A 19612-nucleotide genomic window follows, 5' to 3' on the forward strand; every position below is an offset into this window, starting at 1 on the left:
ATAAAAAAGTTCTGGAGATTGGTTAACAGTAATGTAAATATACTCAACACAGAATGCTGCATTTTAAAATGGTTAAGATTGGGGCCGGGGGGGGCGGGCTCCCCAGAATGATCTGGAAGCGACACCTTTCTAACGGGAGTTCTAATTCAGACACACAAAAAGCACATTTCCCTGAAACTCAGTACTTCCAGTGGCCGGTGAGGCACAGGGCACCTGGCAGCTCAGGTGGCAGCCCTGCCTGAGGATGTGGCTCCCTCCTGGTGCCCATACTTCTGCCCGGGTCACCTTGGAAGAGCGGGGTTCCTCTCCAAGGAGATTAACTCTTCCACCAGGGGAAACCATCAAGCGGGGCCCAGGCCAGAGACCAGCGTCCTCAGGTGGGGCCTGGGGTCTTCCACACAGGCCCTGCGCGTGGGCAGAAGAGCCACCTGCAGTCACTGCGGTGGGCTTTGGCCCGGCCAGGCCTCCACGAGGCTGCGTGGATCAGGAGGGCTGGAGACGCCAAATTGAGTTTCCTATTCCGGTGCCTGATTCGTAGGGAGCAGTAGGTGGCAGATATTTGGCAATGGTACAGCCAGCCACCTCATTTTTCTCATCTGTGAACTTGCTGAGCCCTGGGACCTGGTCCTTTTCCTCAGTGCTGCAGTGCCGAGTTCACAGCAGATTTAGGGGCTGGCAAAGCCCTCTGCTTTCCACCTGATCTGTTCTAGCTGCTGAGCTGTTAGCAGTTGTGACTGGGTATCGTTAAGATCCATGCAGTGTGAAGGCCATGGGCCCACCTGGCAGTTATGACTGCCCAATCGAGGCGCCGTGGCTCATCACTTGGCGAGGGAATTCAGGACCCAGAATCAAGCTGCAAGGTTAACTAGAGTACAGTGTGACCTTGCTCTCCCCATCTCGAGAAGTCATAGGAATGAAAGGCCACCGAGAGGAGAGGCTGCCTTCTAAGGACAGGAAGCTAAGGCCTGGGATATGACTCAGTGGTTCCGCCGCCTGCCTTGCAAGTGCAAAGACCCAAGTTATATTCCCTGGCACCAAAAAAAAAAAAAAAAAAAAGCCAGGAAGCCAGCTGAGCACCTACTACACACTAGAGGACAACGGTGCCGAGGTGTGGATGCTGGGGGCGACGTCATGGAGGAGTCCCTGGGTCTCTGAAGGGCACAATCACACTGTACTATCTACATGTACAGGCTACTGTCATTTTTAGGAAGAGTTTGGTCCATACAGAGGGTGACAGTGCACAGGTGAGTTTAAATTTTTAGACTGAAAAAAAAAATGAGGAGCCCTCAGTGTGGAAACATCGTGAGCAGACACAACACAAAGACCTCCCATCAGGTTAGCAGGTTAGCCAGGTACCCAAGTCTTATCATTAACTGCCTGCTCTTCTGGCCTGATTTTAGACAGAAACTTCAGGGAGATGACTTTAAGTCAAACCACAGTGCCTAGAGCAAGGGGTTATGAGGACACAGACCCTAAAGGGCCCAAGCTAAGGATATTTAACATCTCAAGAAGGCTCAGTCGTTTGTGTACGGATAAGGTGTCAACTAAGCCAAGAGGGGAAGATGATCAGAATCCCTCCCCTCTGACCTGGCTTAGCCAGGGCATGACCTTGTGTGATTCTGAACGTGGGAATGATAGCACAGCCACATCCTGTGTCCCTCTGGGAGGTCCATGTAGAGGTGATACGCCTGGCACACAGGAGGAGGAGTTCTAGGTGGCAGTGATGACCAGTTACACCGTGGCCGCAGGGCTTTTCCTGTGCGCCGTTCTTGGAGCTGCCTGCCCTACCCTTGTCGTCAGTGGGTATGCAGCACCAGCGATCTTGGCCCCCAGTTTATGTGAAGGAAAAACCAGGATCCCTCCAGTCACCCATATTGAACAGATGCTCCAAGTGAGCAGAGTGGGACAGCAGCTGCCTCTGCCTGCTCCCGTCAGGTTCTGAGGGGCACGCGGTGAGGCCCTGAGACCCAGCAAGAGGTCTGGAAAGACAAGCGCCCACTCCCCGATCTGCCTTAAGCAGGGCCTGCTTAGAAGCAAGAGATGGCCTCCTCGACTCGGGCGAGATACCCACGTCAGCTTTATTCCGAAGTGCTGCGCGTCCCGAGTCCACCCAGTGTCCGGTAAGTCTGCAGACCACGACCCCATCCCCATGCCAGTGCAGTGACCCCTGAAGCCAGAAAACATCCGACCTTGGATCTGTGCAAGGACGCCAGGTGACCTGGTCACCGAGGGCCGGCTGTGTCGCATGCAGGGTCCACCCCATGCTCAACCTTCCAGGGTTTCATCAGCTTCAGGAGACGGAGGACTGCTGCGCTGTGGGCTGTGCTCAGACCACCTCCTCCACAGGCTGCAGCTGTTTCCACGCGGAAGCCGTCAGAGGTTTCCTTAGCTACGCACGGGATGCCCTTCCTGCACCATACTAAGGTCACGATGATAAACAATGCAAGTGGCTGAGACTATTGCATCTTTTTTTTTCCTTTTGGTACCGGGGATTGAGCTCGGGTCCTTGTGCTTGCGAGGCAGGCAGCAGAACCGCTGAGCTGCATCCTGGGCCTGTTTTCTCTTCATATGCATCCCCAAGCTCCTCCGAAATCGGCCAGATGCGCCTGAAGGCGAGCCCGGAGGCCTCCCAGGTTCCAGCCGCGAGAGAATGTCCCCTCCTGCACACTCCTGTCAGTCACGGCTGTGCAGATGCGTGAGTGACCAGGTTGGGGCATTCTGAGCATTGGGATTTTCATGAACTAATCCTAAATCCCGTGAATTTTGTCACCAATGAAGCTGATGGTTTCAGAGAACAGAGGGCTCCAGTGGCCCACAGTGAAGGATGGGTCCGCAGCGCTGTGAAGGTCAAGTGCACGCAGCCGCAGCGCTTCTCCTGGGCTGCAGCTCCACACACAGCAGCTGTCTCACCAGCATGAGGCCTTGGGTCCAGTCTCCAGCACCACCAAAAAATGGGTCATTCATTGATTGCTGATGCTATGAACCAGACAACTGACTTTTCGCTTAGGCAAAAAAAGCAGATAATGTGTTATTTCATTAACAGATACTTTAACACCACAGAGGGAGGAGAGGAACTCAAATACAGAGATGAAGCTAAGAACTTGGAATAAAGAACCTGCACCGACCACAGGGTCCTACAGAAGGTGCGCTGCCCTCCCCGCACCGCCGCACCTTGTGCAGTGTGGAAAGCAGGACTCACGGGTGCAGCCGACAGCTTCTCCTCAGGCCTTTGGAGTTCGGCAGGATGAGTATCTGATGCAATGCACTATGCAAGAAAAGCAAAACATGCTCAACATGGGCATCGCCCAAGACGGGTTCGCTTACGTTCCACATATTTATTAAAGGGTACAATTAAATCTCATTTCCCGGGCCGGGGATTTAGCTCAGTGGTTCCAGCACCTGCCTTGCAAGCGCAAGGACCTGAGTTTGATCCCGGAAAAACAAAAAAAACAAACAAACAAACCCAACTAACATGAACTACAAGGGAGTCCCTGCCTCAAAAAAACTTGAATAAATTTCACTTCCCAAATCGCATCTATCTTAAAATCATTTAAAAGGTAGAATATCTGCCAGTTCATGGAAACAACCCCTTTTGCCTATTTGGTTCATCTTAACAAAGACACGTTATCCCACTGCCCTGGCCCCAGGGCTAGCCTCAGGCTTTGTGCCAGAGCAGGGAAGGCACTGTCACCTGCTGGGGCTCTGATGCCTCATGTCCTCAAGGTGGCCCCCTCATGGTTTTCCAACCAAAGCTTTCCTGAAGACTAAGCAAAAACAAGGACGATGGAAAATAACATTTAAAAAAATTTATTGAAGGAACAAAATAGTGCATCTAAATGATCTTTTAAACCAATTTTTAATTTCATATGCTGACCACTCTGTATGCAATCTAACACTGCTTTGAAGACAATCTTTTGATTTCTATGCAAACTGTGTAAGAATATGAATTTGATACAAGAACATACGAAGTTTCTCTTCTCAAGTGGTGACAGGCACCCTTGTCGTCACCTGATGGAGCCACTCACCCCTCAGACACACCCGCCTCATGGGCCTCATGGCCCAGGACACACACTTGGGAAGCAGCTGACCAGGTCACGTGATTTTTCAGGACAGTTTCTCGTTTGCTACCTGCAAAAAGCTAAAGTAACCTTTTCAGGCTCAAATCTCAGTGGCCTCATTGAAATTATGCTCCAGTCAATAGAGCTGAAAATACTGAACAGCTAAGCAAATAAGCAAAAATCACTTCTGCTTTTCATATTTCCTAAGCAAGAGAGGGACTTTAAAGAAATACTGCATGAAAGATAGAAATGTAAATGGGAAATTACAGAGTTTTAGTTATCATTGAAGGCAAAACCTCATGATTTAATTCCATTTGTTCCACAGAGAAGACTGGGATGAAAGAAAACGACTTGATTTTTAGATTTTAAGGTCCTAACGGTAATGAAAATATTTCCTTAAAACCATAAAAATAAAACCAAATCAAAAGGGTAACTGCCAGTGTTCTTTAGGACCTAAGAAAGTGAGGTGTTCATGGTTTAGGCAAATGGTTCCTCTGGTGGACAGATGCGCTCCTGAGTCTGTCTTAGGTGCAGGAAGAAGGCCACGCTCAGTCCCATGTGCTTCCCCGAAAGGCCACTTAGGACTCGCTCTAAGTCAGTGCCCAGGTACTGGGGATTTAGGTTCACTGCACCCGCACAGGAAGCCGTGTCACCTTTTCACTACTAACCGGAACAGAGCGGCGAGCAGCACAGGAAGATGGAGCGTCTGTCTGAAACCCGGCAGGTACAGACCAAATACTTTCCAACCCCACAGACCTTTAAAAAAATGAAGAGACTAAGCTGTAAAAAGTCGAAACGATTTTTGTGTGATAGAGGAGTGTAAAGTTCCATAAACCAACACACATGTTTATGAGCCAATAATTAAAAAAAAGGACATGAAATCCGCATAGACCCTAATGGATAAGTACATAAATCAACTCCAGGTCAGAGACAGCATAAGAACAAGTCTTAAACCCTTCATAGCAAGGCTTAGAATGGAAACAAGCTGAATAGCAGCAAAGCTGGCAGGAAGTACGAGGTACTGTCATTACTTCCTAAGAAGAACAGCAAGGGAAGATAAAGCGCAATTCTGACTCCTCTTCTCACATTTCAGCACCTCCAAATTTCACCCCAAACAGGGGAGCTAATCCAGGAACTCCTGCCCTGGCCTCGCCTTCCCCACCCTCTAGGTGTTCGCACGCGGCAGGACTCCCGCTCAGCGGATGCCGGCTGGGCAGGGGCTGGGAAGCAGCCAATCAGCAAGCGAGTGGCCTCCGAGGCTCTGGCTTTGAGTCTGTGACACTGTGTGGGACTGAAGGGACCCCTGGCCCCTCTGCTGCGGTTCTGTTGGTGAAGATGCAACCAGCTGCTTTCACAGCACTTCAGTCACCCTCACCCTCCTGCCCTTAGGAGAGGAGAATTTCTTTACGTGTTTTTTTTTTAAAGTTTTCTGCAGTGCTATTAAAGTTCAAACGTAGGGCCCAGGATTTAGCTCAGTGGCACCACTGCCTGCCTTGCAAGCACAAGGTCGAGTTCGATCCCTGTTACCAAAAAAAAAAAAAAGTTCAAATGTAAAATCTATCCACGCCGAATTGTTAGCATCACCTCAAGAGGTCCCGCAGTGGATACTGAGAGCTGACAAACTGAAATGAGCTGGACCGAGGCCGCTGGCACTATCTGCGCCCACAGCCTTGCTGTCGCCCCACCTGGAGTGGTCCCACGCCAGCCCTCAGTGAATCCACAGGGCAGCAGCAGGGTGGGTGTTTTTGGGAAGCTACTGGTTGTGCTGTTTGCTTCCAGAATCACACAGACTATAACAAACGTTACACTAAACACTGTTTAGTCCTGAGTTGGGTGAGCGCCCAAGGTGGAGGGGCTGAGTTCTTTGGAATCTCTTCCCTCCTTGGCGTGGCATCATAGGTGGCCTTCAGGTTTCCCTTCCTCCATTGTTTTACTTTCTGTCCCCTTTTCACTGCTGGCTCCCTCTAAAGTCTTCTTGCTCAATGCTTTACTGGCCTCTTCCTGAGGAAGAAATAAGAAATCAAGAAGGTTAGAGAAAAAGAAGTACACAATCTTGGCTCCTCTAGGCTTTTACCATTACGATTTCATTTAGATTGCCTGGCTGGGTAAGGCAGGGCTGTGCTACCAATCGCCCTGCTGGGAGCTTTCCCTCTGCTTTGGTAAGGATGTCAGTCCGGCTGGCAGGGGAGGCCGGGCGGGGACCAGGTATGGCGACTGTCTCCAGACAGCGCTGCTCTTGCTGGCCCCCGACTCTCAGGGTCAAGTGTGAACAGTGGGGCCACTGCTTCCCGTAAACACCCCAAGTCCCAACAACGAAGCAGCACGTGAAGAAACCCTGACGGGCTTATGGTGAGCGTGGACATGCAGGGCCTCAGCCCGTGCCCGAGAGCGGACGGCCCTCCCACACTTCCGGACGCGCGCCAGCCTCACGTCAGGGTTCTGTGCGTCCTGGGCCGTCTGCCCGAGGTCGTCCCCCTCAGCCCTCTCAGAGCAGAGCCCAAGTGGCCAGCTCGCACCCACCTTTGCATCCTGCTCCGCAAACTTCTCGAACATGTTGGCGTAGATCCTTCGGTCCCGCTCATTGTGCTCCTTCGCCTTCTTCTGGCACACGGAGATCTGCAGTCTGGCGGCCTTATTCTGGGGATTGATTTCCAACACTTTCTCGAAGTCTCCCTTGGCTGACTCGAACTCATTCATGAGCAGCTGGGCTTCGCCCCTCCTGTACAAGCCTTTCTCGTTGGCACTGTCCAGTCCGAGGGCCTAGGGACAGATGGTCTCTCTTTAGAAAGGGTGGGCGGAGCCCTGCTCACTTGTAGGATTTTAATAAGAAATTCAGCAATTAAACAGCTTAGTAAAGCCCTCTGACAAAAGCAGGTGGAAAAGGTGTACTAAAAGAGGAGCTTTAGGCAATTACATACTGATCAAAATGCACCACTCAAGCCAATTTCTGAATTTAATATGACTTCAAGTTAATTTTTTATATTTAGGAGAGAGTCCGCAAGAGTTTAATTTTAAAGTAAGCGGCCAAGAGTGGCCGAAACACTTTTGGAAAAGAAAAGGAGGACTTATCCTGTCAAAGGAAAAGATTTACTACAACGCTACTGAAATTCAAAGTCTGATTATTAGTTCATGGAGAAACAGGTCAACACAACAGAACAGAGCACTGAGAAACAGACTCATGTATGTTGTAGATAAGAACAAATCAGCAGGCAAAGGACTAACACTGTAATAACGGGGCGGGGCGGGACAGCGGCTACCCACATAGAAAAGAATAAAATTATTCACACTATAAATGCAAAAAAAAACTTAGATCAATTTACACCCCCCAGTTATAAAATATAATCATTATTTTGGTAATGTTAGGCTAGTGAAGACTTTTTCCCTAGGGGGAAAAAAGAGACAGATTTGACCATGTAAATAGTAAAGCTTTCTAGGGAAAGATACAATCAACAAAAGACAAGTAGGAGAACAAAGGGTTGATAGAGGTATTACAGGACTGTTTAGTCAAAAGATGTGAATGGGGGACAGGCAGGGTGGTGCATGCCTGTCATCTGTTACTTGGGAGGTGGAGGCAGAAGGGTGGCAGGTTTAAGACCAACCTTGACAACATAGTGAGGCTATCTCAAAACAAAAGGTTGGGATGTATGTCAGAGAGCACTCGCCGGGCATTCGTGAGGTCTTGGATTCATTTCCCAGTATCAACAATGAAAGAAAAATTTTAAAAACCTTACAAAATGCATAAAATTAATTGCTTTTTATTTTTCTTCTTGCTTTGTCTATCTTTTAAGAGGCATCCAAGTTTCAGCGTTACCTATCAGCTAACATGCAGTATTCACTCTGAAACCAGATGCGGCCAGTACTAGGTGGGCAAAAAACGTCAGAACGGTGTGTCGGACTGCTCGAGTGCCTCCTATCGAGGTGGGAAACAGCAGCAATGATGAAACATAAAAATGGAGAGGGCTGACAAGTGCTCTGTGGGCGTTCAGATTATTCGCCTATGTATCATGTGACAGGGACAGGAAGTGCCTATATACCCTCCCAGGAGCGGGTGCAGTCCAGTACAGAGAGCCCTGAATCTGCTGTCACGGGGATCCCTGCGTGCTCACTTTGACAGCAAACTCCAAGGGGGAAGGAAGGTCATGGATGCCAACTGCTTAATTTTATCAAAACTTTTATCTGTAAGGTATCATGAGTATTTTTTTTCTTTTTTGAGACAGGGTCTCACTATGTAGTTGAGACTGACCTGGAACTCACTGTGCAGCCCAGGCTAGTCTCAAACTCAGTGATCCTCCTGCCTCAGCCTCCCGAGTGCTGGGATTACAGGCGTGCGCCACCATGCCCGGCTACGAGTACTCTTAAGTATAAGAAAAGTTTGATTGTAATAAAAATCTTTTTGAATTTCCCAACTTACACAGAGAAATAATCCTAAACATGCAAATAAATATACAAAACGGAAAAGCCTCCAGCCTCGGTGGAGAGGAAGTGAAGAGACCACATGTGGCCGTGGCCACACCAGAGGCGCCTTTACCTTGTCACAGCATTCCACAGCTTTGGCATATTCTCTGAGCTTCAGGTAGCACATGGCCAGGTTCAGAAAAGCAGCAAGCAGAAAGGATTCAGATGCTTTCAGCTCCTTCTCTGACAGACCGTACTCCATCTCTAGCCAGGATACTATCTTCCCGTACTGAATCACCGCCTGCATGTACTTGCCTCCCTAGGAGGAAAGAAAGCTAGGATTCACTGCTTGTCCAGCCCCCGCCCGAGCCGCCCGAGCCGCATAGCTCTGCACCAGCCTTTCCCGCGGTCCACCTGTCCCTCTGGCTCGTCCCTTGGTGCGAATACTCATCCACCTTTCAGAAGAATGGCGAACAGCCGAGTTTACAGAAGGGGAAGTTGCTCCTCTCTCCTGGTGGTCAGCACTGCATAGTAAATACTGCCGTCAAGAGCCAGCCCCAAAGGCAGCAAACCCGAGCCACCTAAACCAGACTCTGTTGCTACTATTCAACTGTCATTTGTGGGGCAGAAGCACCTCTGGACCGGCGTGTATAAGTGGAGGTGGCTGTGTCCTAGTGAAATGTTCTCCTATTTAAAACTTTTGTATTAGTACGGGTTTGTACTATATAATGACTACACTCCTCATGGGGGTGGGTGCACAGGAGTAACACATCTTGATGCTTTCGACGTCCCCTTCCCCCCCCTCCTCTTGGTTCCCTCCCCAATTTCAGAAGATCTGTCTCCATTTCTTACTATCGTTTGTTTTGCTCCTTAATCTAGATAGATCTTGGGTTTCTCATACAAGAAAAACCATGCGAGTTAAGCTTCTGTCTGATTTATTTCACTTAATATTATGGTTTTAAGGTGCATCCACTGTCCTACAAATGAATCAAATGGAACCAGAGCCAAATCCCCAGCCCAAATACATCTTTTTTTATAGCGAGTACTCTATTGTGTTTAAATACATTTTTCTGTCATGTAGAGGTACAAGATCCCAACAATGAATGTAACTGTACTGTATCCCTAAAATGTACCAATAAACTCAATTAAAGCTGAAAAAAAATCATTTTTTTTACCCATCCACTCATCTGTGTATCTGTGGATGGACATACAGGCTGCTTCCAAGGTTTAGCTATTATGAACCATGCTGCTATAAACATGCTATGCATGGGTCACTGTAATATTGTGATTCTAACTCTTTTGGGAAGATCTCTTTTTTTGGTACCAGGGATTGAACTCGGGTCCTTGCGCTTACAAGGTAGGCAGCGGAACCACCGAGCTAAATCCCCGGCCCTTTTGGAAAGATATCTCTAGAAGGGTAACAGCTGGGTCAAACGGAATTCTAGTTTTAGTGTTTTGTTTCATTTACTTTTTTTGGTACCAGGGATCGAACTCGGGACCTTCTGCTTGCAAGGCAGGCGGCAGCACCACTGAGCTAAATCCCCGGCCAAGTTTTAGTGTTTTGAGGAATCTGCATACTGACTTTTGTAGAGGTTGTACTAGTTTACATTCTCACCAACAATGTACAAGGACCGTCCCCCAACCAGTCTCACCAGCATCTGTTATTATTTGATCTCCTGATGGTGGCCATTCTTTCTGGGGAAAGGTAGAATCTCAGTATTGTTTTAATTTTCATTTCTCTAATGGCCAGAGAAGTTGAACATTTCTTCCTGTATTTATTGGCCATCTGTACTTCTTTTTCTGAGATGTGTCCATTTCACCTACCCATTTGGTCTCGGGGGGGGGTGTCTAACTTTTTTGCGTTCTTTATAGATCCTAGATAGTAGTACTTTGTTCCAGGAGTAGCTGGCAAATGTTTTCACCTATTTTATATACTGTCTCTTTACTGTTTCCTAGTGAGATTTTACTTACAAAAACAGGCAGTGGGCCAGAGTTGGTCCACAGCCTACAGGAGGCTGACCTAAAGGCAATGGGAGTATATGTAGCTGACCAGCAGCAGCGAGTACAAGTAATAACTATGGAACAACACAAACCACAGAAGTGTTAGTCAACTGTGTGAGACAAATCTCCTACACATATTTTTGCTCCCATCCAATGACAATTCTAACTGTAAACAAATGCATCATATGAATAGAAAGTATATAAATATACGTATGTATATGCAAGTACACACATATGCTCTCTACGAGAAAGTGTGGGGCGGAGACAATGTGCTTTACGATGAATGGAAACACGGAGTAACAGCTGGTAAAAACGGGGACAGAGGTGAGGGCTCCCCGGCACAGGCCACCACAGGCCCGAGAAGAGGACACACCCTACAGGATGGCGGAAGAGCAGCCACACCTGTCGGGACGTCAGCTCCACTGATGTCAGAGCAGGGAGCACCTCCCCCCCCAATGACTCCAACCCTCAACCAGCGGCTGTGTGAGAAGAGACAGAGGGAGTCTAAGAGAAGGGCCTGTTATGAAGGTTTCAAGTGCGTGGTATGAGTCATGAGCCGTGCCCACCGCAGGGAAGTCCTGTCATGGGTGTTCTGGTGACCACGAGGACCCAGGTCTTCACGGGGTGCTATCCCACCCCCGGACACCCTTCTTCACAAATCACCTGTTTGTGGAAGGGGTGACTGACTTCATCAGTTTTGCTGCAGAAATTCAGTGGCAACGGATGCTGAAGTTATGCAGGAGAAAGGCAGTAAATTCTCTGTCATACTCTGCCTCAGAAGGTCGTGATACAACCTTCACGTGGGAGTAAGAAACTAGCTCTCTTCATTAGAAACGCCTGCTATGGACCACACTGCGTGCCCCCGTTCCCATTTCCACGCTGTAGCCCTAAGGCCTAGGGTGACGGTACTTGGAGATGGGGCCCTCTGGGAAGTAGAGGCCCAGATGAGGTCAGGAGAGTGAGGCCCCTTAAGATGGGTAAGTACCCGATTAAGAGAGAACAGAGAGCTCCTTCCTCTCTTACTCCACCCCCTGTGTAACCAAGGAAGGCATGTGGGACATAGAAAGAAGGGGGCCACGGGCAATCCAAGGAGAGGTCCTCATCAGACACGGACCCGCTGGCCCAGACTCAAAGTATGCATGCATAAATGAATAAATAATTAGGAAGGGCGGTGGGTATGTAAGTTAGTGACAGAGTGCCCTTGGGCTCGACCCCTAGTATCTCTCCCTAAACACACACACACACACACACACACACACACACACACACACACAGAAGGAAAAAAGGCAAGGTGGACTCTTCTAGATTCAAAAATGATTTGTGTCTAAACTGATTACTAATATCTTGGTTCAGCAAGGGTGGTCAAAACCTTGCAGAGTTTGGTTTGTCTCCAACAGTTCCACAGGTGAATGGTCATCCTCAGGGAGCATGCTTTAAGAACTGCCTTCTTTCTCAGGAGCACAAGGGGGCGCAAGAACCCCATAGCACTGTAGGGTCATATTTTGCACTCTCGCCAAACTGGAAGGGAAAACACTGCCCAGGTGGGACAGTCAGAGATGGTGTCCCGCAGGCACTGTCAGTTAGAAGGACAAGAACCATGTCTGTGGAAATTGCCTGCACAGTGCCTGGCGCAGTACCAGGCTGCTGCTCCCTGTGCTTGGTAATTATCTTCCTTTTTTTTTAAAAAAAATTAATTTTATTGGTACATCTTAGGTATACAATGACATTCATCATTGGAAATTTGCACCTTTACATAATCGATCTTGGTTCTTATTTTTGGTAATTATTTTCAAGGCAAATGAAGAGTCCTCTCCTACTTTTCTTCTCATGAGTGTCTGGAGGTTGACAGGAGGTTTCACAGTCTGATCAGCACAATGATTCCCATTTAGAAGAAGGGGGAAGGGGAAGAGATTTACACTCCCAGGTGTAAACCAAGCCTACAGGTCAGTACAAATGGAGAGCCGATGTGCATGAAACACAGATTTTCACGCTGCATACAGACCATGCATCAAGTCAGACACCCTGGAAAGAGGCGGCACGGGGTGGGGACAGCACCTGCCCCGAGACTTGATGGGACCAGAGTGTCTGCCGCAGACCATCCCCCCACCACTCTGAAGCTCACAGCTGCAGCTAGGATCACCGCTGTGGTCTTTCATGTACAATTAGGAAGGTGCCTCAGGGAAGTGTTTAGTGACACAAACTGTTCAGAGAAATTCTGGGAGAAAAGTCTTAGGTCAGTGTTTTGTGTTTTTTTGGGGGGTGGGGTGGGGATCAAACTCGGGTTCTTATGCTTGCGAGGCAGGCGGCGGAAGCACTGAGCTAAATCCCCAGCCCTCAGATCAGTGTTTTTGAACCTTTCCTTAATTTTTTTGCGAGACTAATGTTTTAAAAGATCTTGTCTATCAAATTGCATGTTAAAAATAGTATGTTCCATATGTGTGGCTGCTGACCCAGAATTTATTCAAAGATCAGTCATTTTAAGAAGGCTCATAACATGAAATATACAAATCATGGTTGCAGTTATGACTTTAATGAGCAACACAGTAATACAGCTACTTAAGTGCTGGTTTCTGCTACTGATCAGCAATTCCAGCTGTCTCTGGTTGTACTCAGGATACAGCTATACATCACATACAGCTTCAGGGCATCACTTCACTACTGAACATGCTCAGCAATCAATTAACACTTTTTAAGCAGAAGACATTTTACTGCACTCAGCAGATATTCTAGTCAAATGTCAGAAGCTATATAAAAGTTGGGCGATAGATAAAATAATGATGGGGATGCACTCTGGGAAGTGACTGGGAGGGAATTTGGTCACTGCACTCGGGGCTGTGTGGTGTGGCCCCGCTCCTACGCTGCGCACCTGCAAGGCCTGTTACTCTGCTGAACGCTAGACAGCTGTAACACACGGTGCCTATGTATTTCAACGTATCTAGACACAGAAAAGACACCGTGAACTATTCCACCCATACAAGCGGAAAGTGTACACTTGTTTAGGGCATCACCATGAGAGGAGCTTGCGGGCCTGGAAGGCGCTCCAGGTGAGAGTACGGGAGGCACAGGAGGGTAGAGGGAGTCACCGCCTACTACCGCGGACCTACAAACGGGGTGCACGTGAGCTATACTCACTCTAGTAAAAATGCTATTCTTTGCAATAATAAATTAACCTTTGCTTACTGTATCCTTTTTACCTTATGAACTGTTTTAAAATGTTCCCTCTTTTGGAATAACACTTAGTTTAAACAGAAACATACTGAAAACTGTACAAAATATCTTGTGCTTAGATCCATCTATAAGTTTATTTCTTCTAAAATATTTTTCTCTACTTCTTCAAATCCTTGTTAAAGATGAAGACATAAGGCCGAGGATGTAGCTCAGTGGCACAGCAAGAGGCCCTGAGTTTGATTTTCTGTACCAAAAAAAAAAGCACACAGGAGGGCCTGAGATTTAGCTCAGTGGTTCTGCTGCCTGCCTTGCAAGCGCAAGGACCCGAGTTCGATCCCTGGTACCAAAAAAAAAAAAAAAAAGGCCCGTTCACTCCTGCAACCCCACAGGAGAGTGACGCGCTGCACCACAGTACTAGCACAGCTCTGACACCAGCAGGGGGCAGGAACTTTCCAGCTCCTTATACTCTTCTGGGACCTTTGTCACATCAGCCGTCCACTGTTACGAGAAACGCTGTCACACAGCACATGGCAGCATAGTTAGATCATTTACGGAAGCCAGGACTATCATTCTGCTGTTGTTGGTTTTTCCCTGTCTTTCTTTTTTCCTCGCAGTACCGGGAATCTTGTGCTTGCCAGGCAGGCATGGTGCCTCTGAGCTAAATCCCTGGCAGGAATTATCACTCTGTACCTATAATCTGGACTGAAATCTTCTTGGTTCTAGTGTATTATGTATTTGGGTAAAAAATAATCCATTTGGAATCTTGAGTACTGCTGAAGTATTCAATAGACTCAAACAGAATTTTTAAAATATCAACTTGTTCTCATAAGCTCAGACACCTCACAGAAATTTAGGACTGGAAAGGAACTTGGGATGCTCTAGTGTAATTCCCTCATTTATATTCTCTCTCTCTCTCCCTCCCCTCCCCCCCTCTTTCTTTTTGGTACCGGGGATCGAACTTGGGTCCTTGCACTTGCGAGGCAGGCGGCAGAACCACTGCCTGAATCTCTCATTTTCCATGTAAAAATAAAAATCTCTGGGTGTTTCAATAATTTTAAATTATCTAAAGAGCAATAAAGCCCAGTTTTCCAAATTCTTCATTTAGAGCTCATTCTGTCATACCCCCGTGCTTTCTGGTGACCTACACATTATCTCAGTATGTGTACTAATTACAAATAAATATTTAAACTTGTATACATCAAATTTGACTACAGACCACAGTAAAACCTATGTTTTAAAATACAGCCCTGTACCCACTCAAAATAAAAAAGTTTTATGTAACAAGATTTAACCTTATTACACACTGTAGCAGCTCCTACTAAAGCGACTTGATGACCCAATCATGGGTCTTGGCTCAAAGTTTGAAAAACAGAAAGTGTACAGGCTGCTGTCTATCTGTGTTCCTTTTGTGCCGATTATACTCTCTTGCATAATGCTCTGGTTGTTTCACTGGGGTTAGCATTTTCTCCAGACAAGGCTACGAACTCAATGGCATGTCTTATAGCAGATTCTCCAACAAGACTTGTGAAAGTATTTTTATGCATCCTTGCTTTATACTGTTGAAAAACATCACTGATTTCTGCTCATGGATTGGAATGGCAGAAAGAAAACACGAGATAGGAAAAAAGGAAAGAAACCTTGACAAAATCCCCACTCTCTAGCTCTTACGTCAAGCCCTTCCTGCTTGCTGTGCAGAAGATGCAGTCTTGGGGGCAGGCGAGCACCGGGAAGAGCACTCCAATTAGAACCGAGCGAAGTGTGGTTTTTATTTTCTTGCATCTGGAGATTTAAGATCTAAGGGAGAAAACATCACTTTCCTACACGTGACAGGTAAAAGAGTTTTTGAGAAGCAACCTATGATAAGTACCACTCAGGAATTTCTGAAATGCCTCATGGGATCATTGTGGCCGTCAGAGGTAACTAACCCTCCTCTCCTGTCAGTTTTTTCTCAAACCTGTGCATGGCCAACCTGGATACTGTGCGTCTGCTCCAGCCCTGGGAGATGTGTCAGTACCAGCTGCCATCATTAGATGATACCTTCATTTTGCCATTCAGTTATGGCAATACTGGTAAGTAGTGATGTGTTTTTTGTTTATATTAAGTAAGCGTTAAAGACTTCTTGTTGAGGTATTGGCTGTTCTTATCTAATAGCTAAAGAGAATACATTTTTTTTCCGGTTAGAGGTGTTATTATTAAAACAGGCCTTAGGCTCTGTATATATAGCTCAGTAGTAAAGAGAGTGCCTGCCTAGCATACACAGGGCATGGGTTCAATCCCCAGTACAGCCCCCCTCCAACTAAAGCAAATCAAAACAAGAGCAATAATAACAAGTCTTAAGGAAACCATCACCTTGGCTATATTTACATATAAGCACATGTAACACAATACTTTGGGGAGAATATTCAATAAGTACACATTTGTTTTGAAGGAAATCTGCATATTCTTTTTCCTTTTGTCACATGCCCTGATGATTTCAACAAGACAGTGAAAAGGAAAATGATGTGACACTTGCTCCTGTGAATTCTATTACTTGCTAACAATTATTCTGTCGATGTACTAAGCAAGATGCTTTAGGCTTTCAGTGATTCAGTGGTAGGAGGGCAAGCCAGGCTCAGTCTTGCCTTTACAGGAGGTTACAATCTGGACCGCAATGTAAAAACGAGGTGTGTGTATTTTTGTTCGTATTGAATCACTCTTTTCTCACCATTCTTTAGACTGAATTGGCAGACATGTAAAAATGAGGGCTTATTCTTACCAAGGAGAGTGTTGATAGAATTCAGAGTAGGGAACATCAGCACAGTTCATTGCCACCTGATCAAATCCTTTGAAACGGAAAGGATTGTACAGGGACTCACACACCTTGAAGTACACAGTTCCCTTTTCTTTGACAATGGCAGCCTGCTCCAGTTTTTCTTTGGTGTCCATCTCCCAGGATTCTTTGGCCTGTGTGTAAATTTGTGGCAATGGTTAGATGAGCACATGAGGAAAATCACTGGTTGATGCCCTGAAGAACCAACCCAAATCTCAAAACACACTGGCTGTCACAATCGTGTGCCACGGCCAGCCACTGCTAGACTAGTGCTCTTTCTGCTGCTTCAAGAACTCACTTTCCATGATGGCCACACTGCAGCTTGACCCATGTTGTCTAGGGCAGTGGGGTGGGCACAGCACAGTAAAGAGCCTAAACTGTGGAGCACTGCAAAGAGTTACTTTTTGCACGACAAGGCCAGGCCAGCCAATGAAGACGGGACCTTTAGCTCCCTCCTGCAAACCTGGCCACTAAACTGCTCTTCTAAGCTGAACAAGTATTTTCTTCCAAGTCTGTTTTTCAACTCTGAAATGGGAACACTACAGTAGTCAAGTCACAGTTTTATAGTCACACAGAATTTTCAAAATTCTGGGGCAGGTACCTGTTGCTCTAAAAACCAAGATATACCAAAGACTCTGAATGGTACCACAGTGCAGATGTGTAGCTGGGGAATTTCATGTACAACTGAGAGCACAAAGCTCATGTCAGAGGGCCAGGGATTTGGCTCAGTGGTTCTGCCGCCTCCCTCGCAAGTGCAAGGGCCCAGGTTTGATCCCTGGCACACACACACACACACAAAAAAAAGAGAAACATCATGTCAGAGCTGTAAATAAATAAGCTCATGGTCATCTGCTAGTTTAAATTTTGGGTACCCTTACTCTCTACCACCTCAGATACAACCCAAAACAACTGCATTTTCCATATGAATGGCTAAATTTAGGATCATAAAGTCAAAAGAACAATTGGGGTTTTTCTGGGAAAATGGTAACAGATGTGGCTACTGCTATTTAGTGCACATAAATTATGAAGTATAGTGGGTAACTACAAAATTTTCTGTACTCAAAAGACAATTAGTAAGGGTGTAGGGTGCAGCTCAGTGGTAAAGCACTTGCCTAGCATGTATGAGGCCCTGGGTTCCACCTCCAGCGGGGGGGTTATGTGTGGGTGTGTGTTGGGCCAGGACATGATAATTAAGCGTCTGTTTCCTGGTGCCACAGCCAGGAATAAGGGGGATACTAATATTTTGGCAACCCACGTTGCCTCTGAACAATTCAGCCTAATTATTTAAAAGCCTGGCTAAAAAGGGCCCTTTGCATTTTTCATATTGGCTTCAGTCTTTCTGGAGAATAAATATAGTCTTACTACTGCAAGGCAGAGTTAAACCGCACTGCCCCAACAGCATCACAAGCCTTGTCGTGTGTGCAGATACCTAGCAGGGTGGCATGAATACTCGTGGAGAGATGGCTGACGCAGGACTGCTGCGGCACACCACAGTGAGTGAGAATTCTCCTAAACAGGCAGAGAGGAGGGGAGGGTGGGGTTCCTCTATAACAAGGGAAATGGGAAAGCCATGTGCTAAAGATTGTTTGCTTCTTCCTTAATAAAACCTCGAGGTGCTGTGAAGACGGCACAGAAGGGCCAGTGAAGACTTAGCAGGCCTTTGTGACAGGTTGCTCGGCAACAAGTGATACCAGGAGAAGAGCGTGTGTTATGGGAGGGGTTTGATTAGGAGGACCCGTGTGGGGGCAGAAGTCCTCCCCACACTGTCTCAGCCCACAGTTTCAAGCCCACAGGAAAACAATTTCCTTTCGAAGTCTAATAAAATATGAATGGCTACATTCCTAGCCCAAAGTTTAATGTATAGAGCATGGAGGGGACTGCACCGTGTGGAGATAAAACAGAAACACAAAAGGCAGTTTCTGAGGAGCTCCAGGAAATGGGCGTTGATCACACAGGGGCCGTAGCTGGCTGACAGATTCCGTGGCTCAGGCATGTGCTGCGTGTCTGTCCAGTTCACACCGCCGGGAACCTCCAGAGGTGGGCCTGGGCTGGAAAAACACCCACGGAGGCAGACTCTTTCTGGAGCTCAAGGCAACTTAAAGTCTCTTGCTTCTCTACTTTGACAGGTGTGAAAAAATTTCCAAAGGCCCAGGATTAGCAGACATTCTTTCTTGTGTCCTTGGTGGGACACAGAATAGAGGCTCCCATGGGCTGGCAACTGGGATAATAATCTGGAGCCACAGTGCAGGCCTCTTCGTGACTCCTGAGAAGGGTACAATCCGTTCAGCGCTGAGAAGCTGCGCCCCACTCCCCTAAGGAACTGCTTGGCAGTATGTGAACCTTTTTGTCCTCAACCCAGGAAAAAAAGTACAAAAAGAACAAGTCTAGGAACAAATAAGGGAACAAGTCTTGGATTCTAACCAAAAAGTAAAAGAAAAAAAAAAGGCTGACACGTAGGAACAAAATAAGAACACTGAGCTCTTCGGTTGTGTATCAGCTGTGCTATGTCAGTTGTCCCATGCTCTCGTAGCAGTGTGGGAGACAAGACCAACCTGGTAAAGAGAAGCATGACACACCGACTCTTTATGCCACCCAGTAACAGAGTTCATCGGAAGTGGTGCAGAGGAACTACCACTATTGTACAGAAGTTGGTATTTTCTCACCTTTTCGAAGCTCTTAAGTGTAACTTCATATATAAGCTCAGCATTAGGTTCAATGCCAAATTTAGGCTTCCCTGCCTCTCCAAAACCATATCTGAAATGGAGAGTAAAAAATAAAACTTTAAAAGAATTGGTGTATTTCCAGGCACTTCCTCTGGTATTCTGCGGCATCGCACTAGCACAGAGCTGTCATGTGCAAGCCACACACATCAGAGACCCTGAAGACAAACCAGATGCTCATCAGAAGACACAGCGCCAAGTATTCCTCTGTGGCTTTTTTAGAATCCTGGCTAGGTTTGCTTTTCTTTTCTTTCACATACGTATGTAATGGAATACCTGTATTACTTGAGACAGCCTGCTCATGCCTTTTTCTCTGCTTGAATTTATATTGGTTATTTTTAGCACCTAAGACTTTCTCCCTAAGCTTTATCAGCGATAAGGACAGAGGAGGAGACATGGCCACAGTAATTGTTACAGTGATGGTCCCTTAGAGGAATATATATATATATATACACTTTTTT

The 19612-nt window shown here is 46.8% G+C and overlaps 1 protein-coding gene across 4 annotated transcripts in view; it reads right to left on the reverse strand.

Moving 5' to 3' along the window:
- Positions 1 to 1031: 1031 nt before the first annotated feature.
- Fkbp5 (FKBP prolyl isomerase 5) overlaps positions 1032 to 19612 on the reverse strand; it is a 70868-nt gene continuing 52287 nt past the window's right edge. Inside the window, exons 7-13 of one of the 4 annotated variants that reach the window (XR_004518218.1) lie at positions 19095 to 19185; positions 16482 to 16565; positions 15291 to 15416; positions 8587 to 8772; positions 6579 to 6818; positions 3692 to 6059; positions 3182 to 3265 (exon numbers count right to left, since the gene is read on the reverse strand). Coding sequence is in view for 3 of the 4 variants with exons in the window: in XM_033766405.1 (XP_033622296.1) it covers positions 5952 to 6059; positions 6579 to 6818; positions 8587 to 8772; positions 15291 to 15416; positions 16482 to 16565; positions 19095 to 19185 (835 nt within the window). In the remaining variant the exon portion in view is untranslated. Of the gene's footprint in view, positions 6060 to 6578; positions 6819 to 8586; positions 8773 to 15290; positions 15417 to 16481; positions 16566 to 19094; positions 19186 to 19612 lie in introns of those variants that run through there. The other 3 variants (XM_033766405.1, XM_010605340.3, XM_019204711.2) reach the window with 3 other exon arrangements.

Source organism: Fukomys damarensis, unplaced genomic scaffold (genome assembly GCF_012274545.1).
Source record: "Fukomys damarensis isolate Sample0158 unplaced genomic scaffold, DMR_v1.0_HiC HiC_scaffold_20, whole genome shotgun sequence".
Taxonomy (NCBI): domain Eukaryota; kingdom Metazoa; phylum Chordata; class Mammalia; order Rodentia; family Bathyergidae; genus Fukomys; species Fukomys damarensis.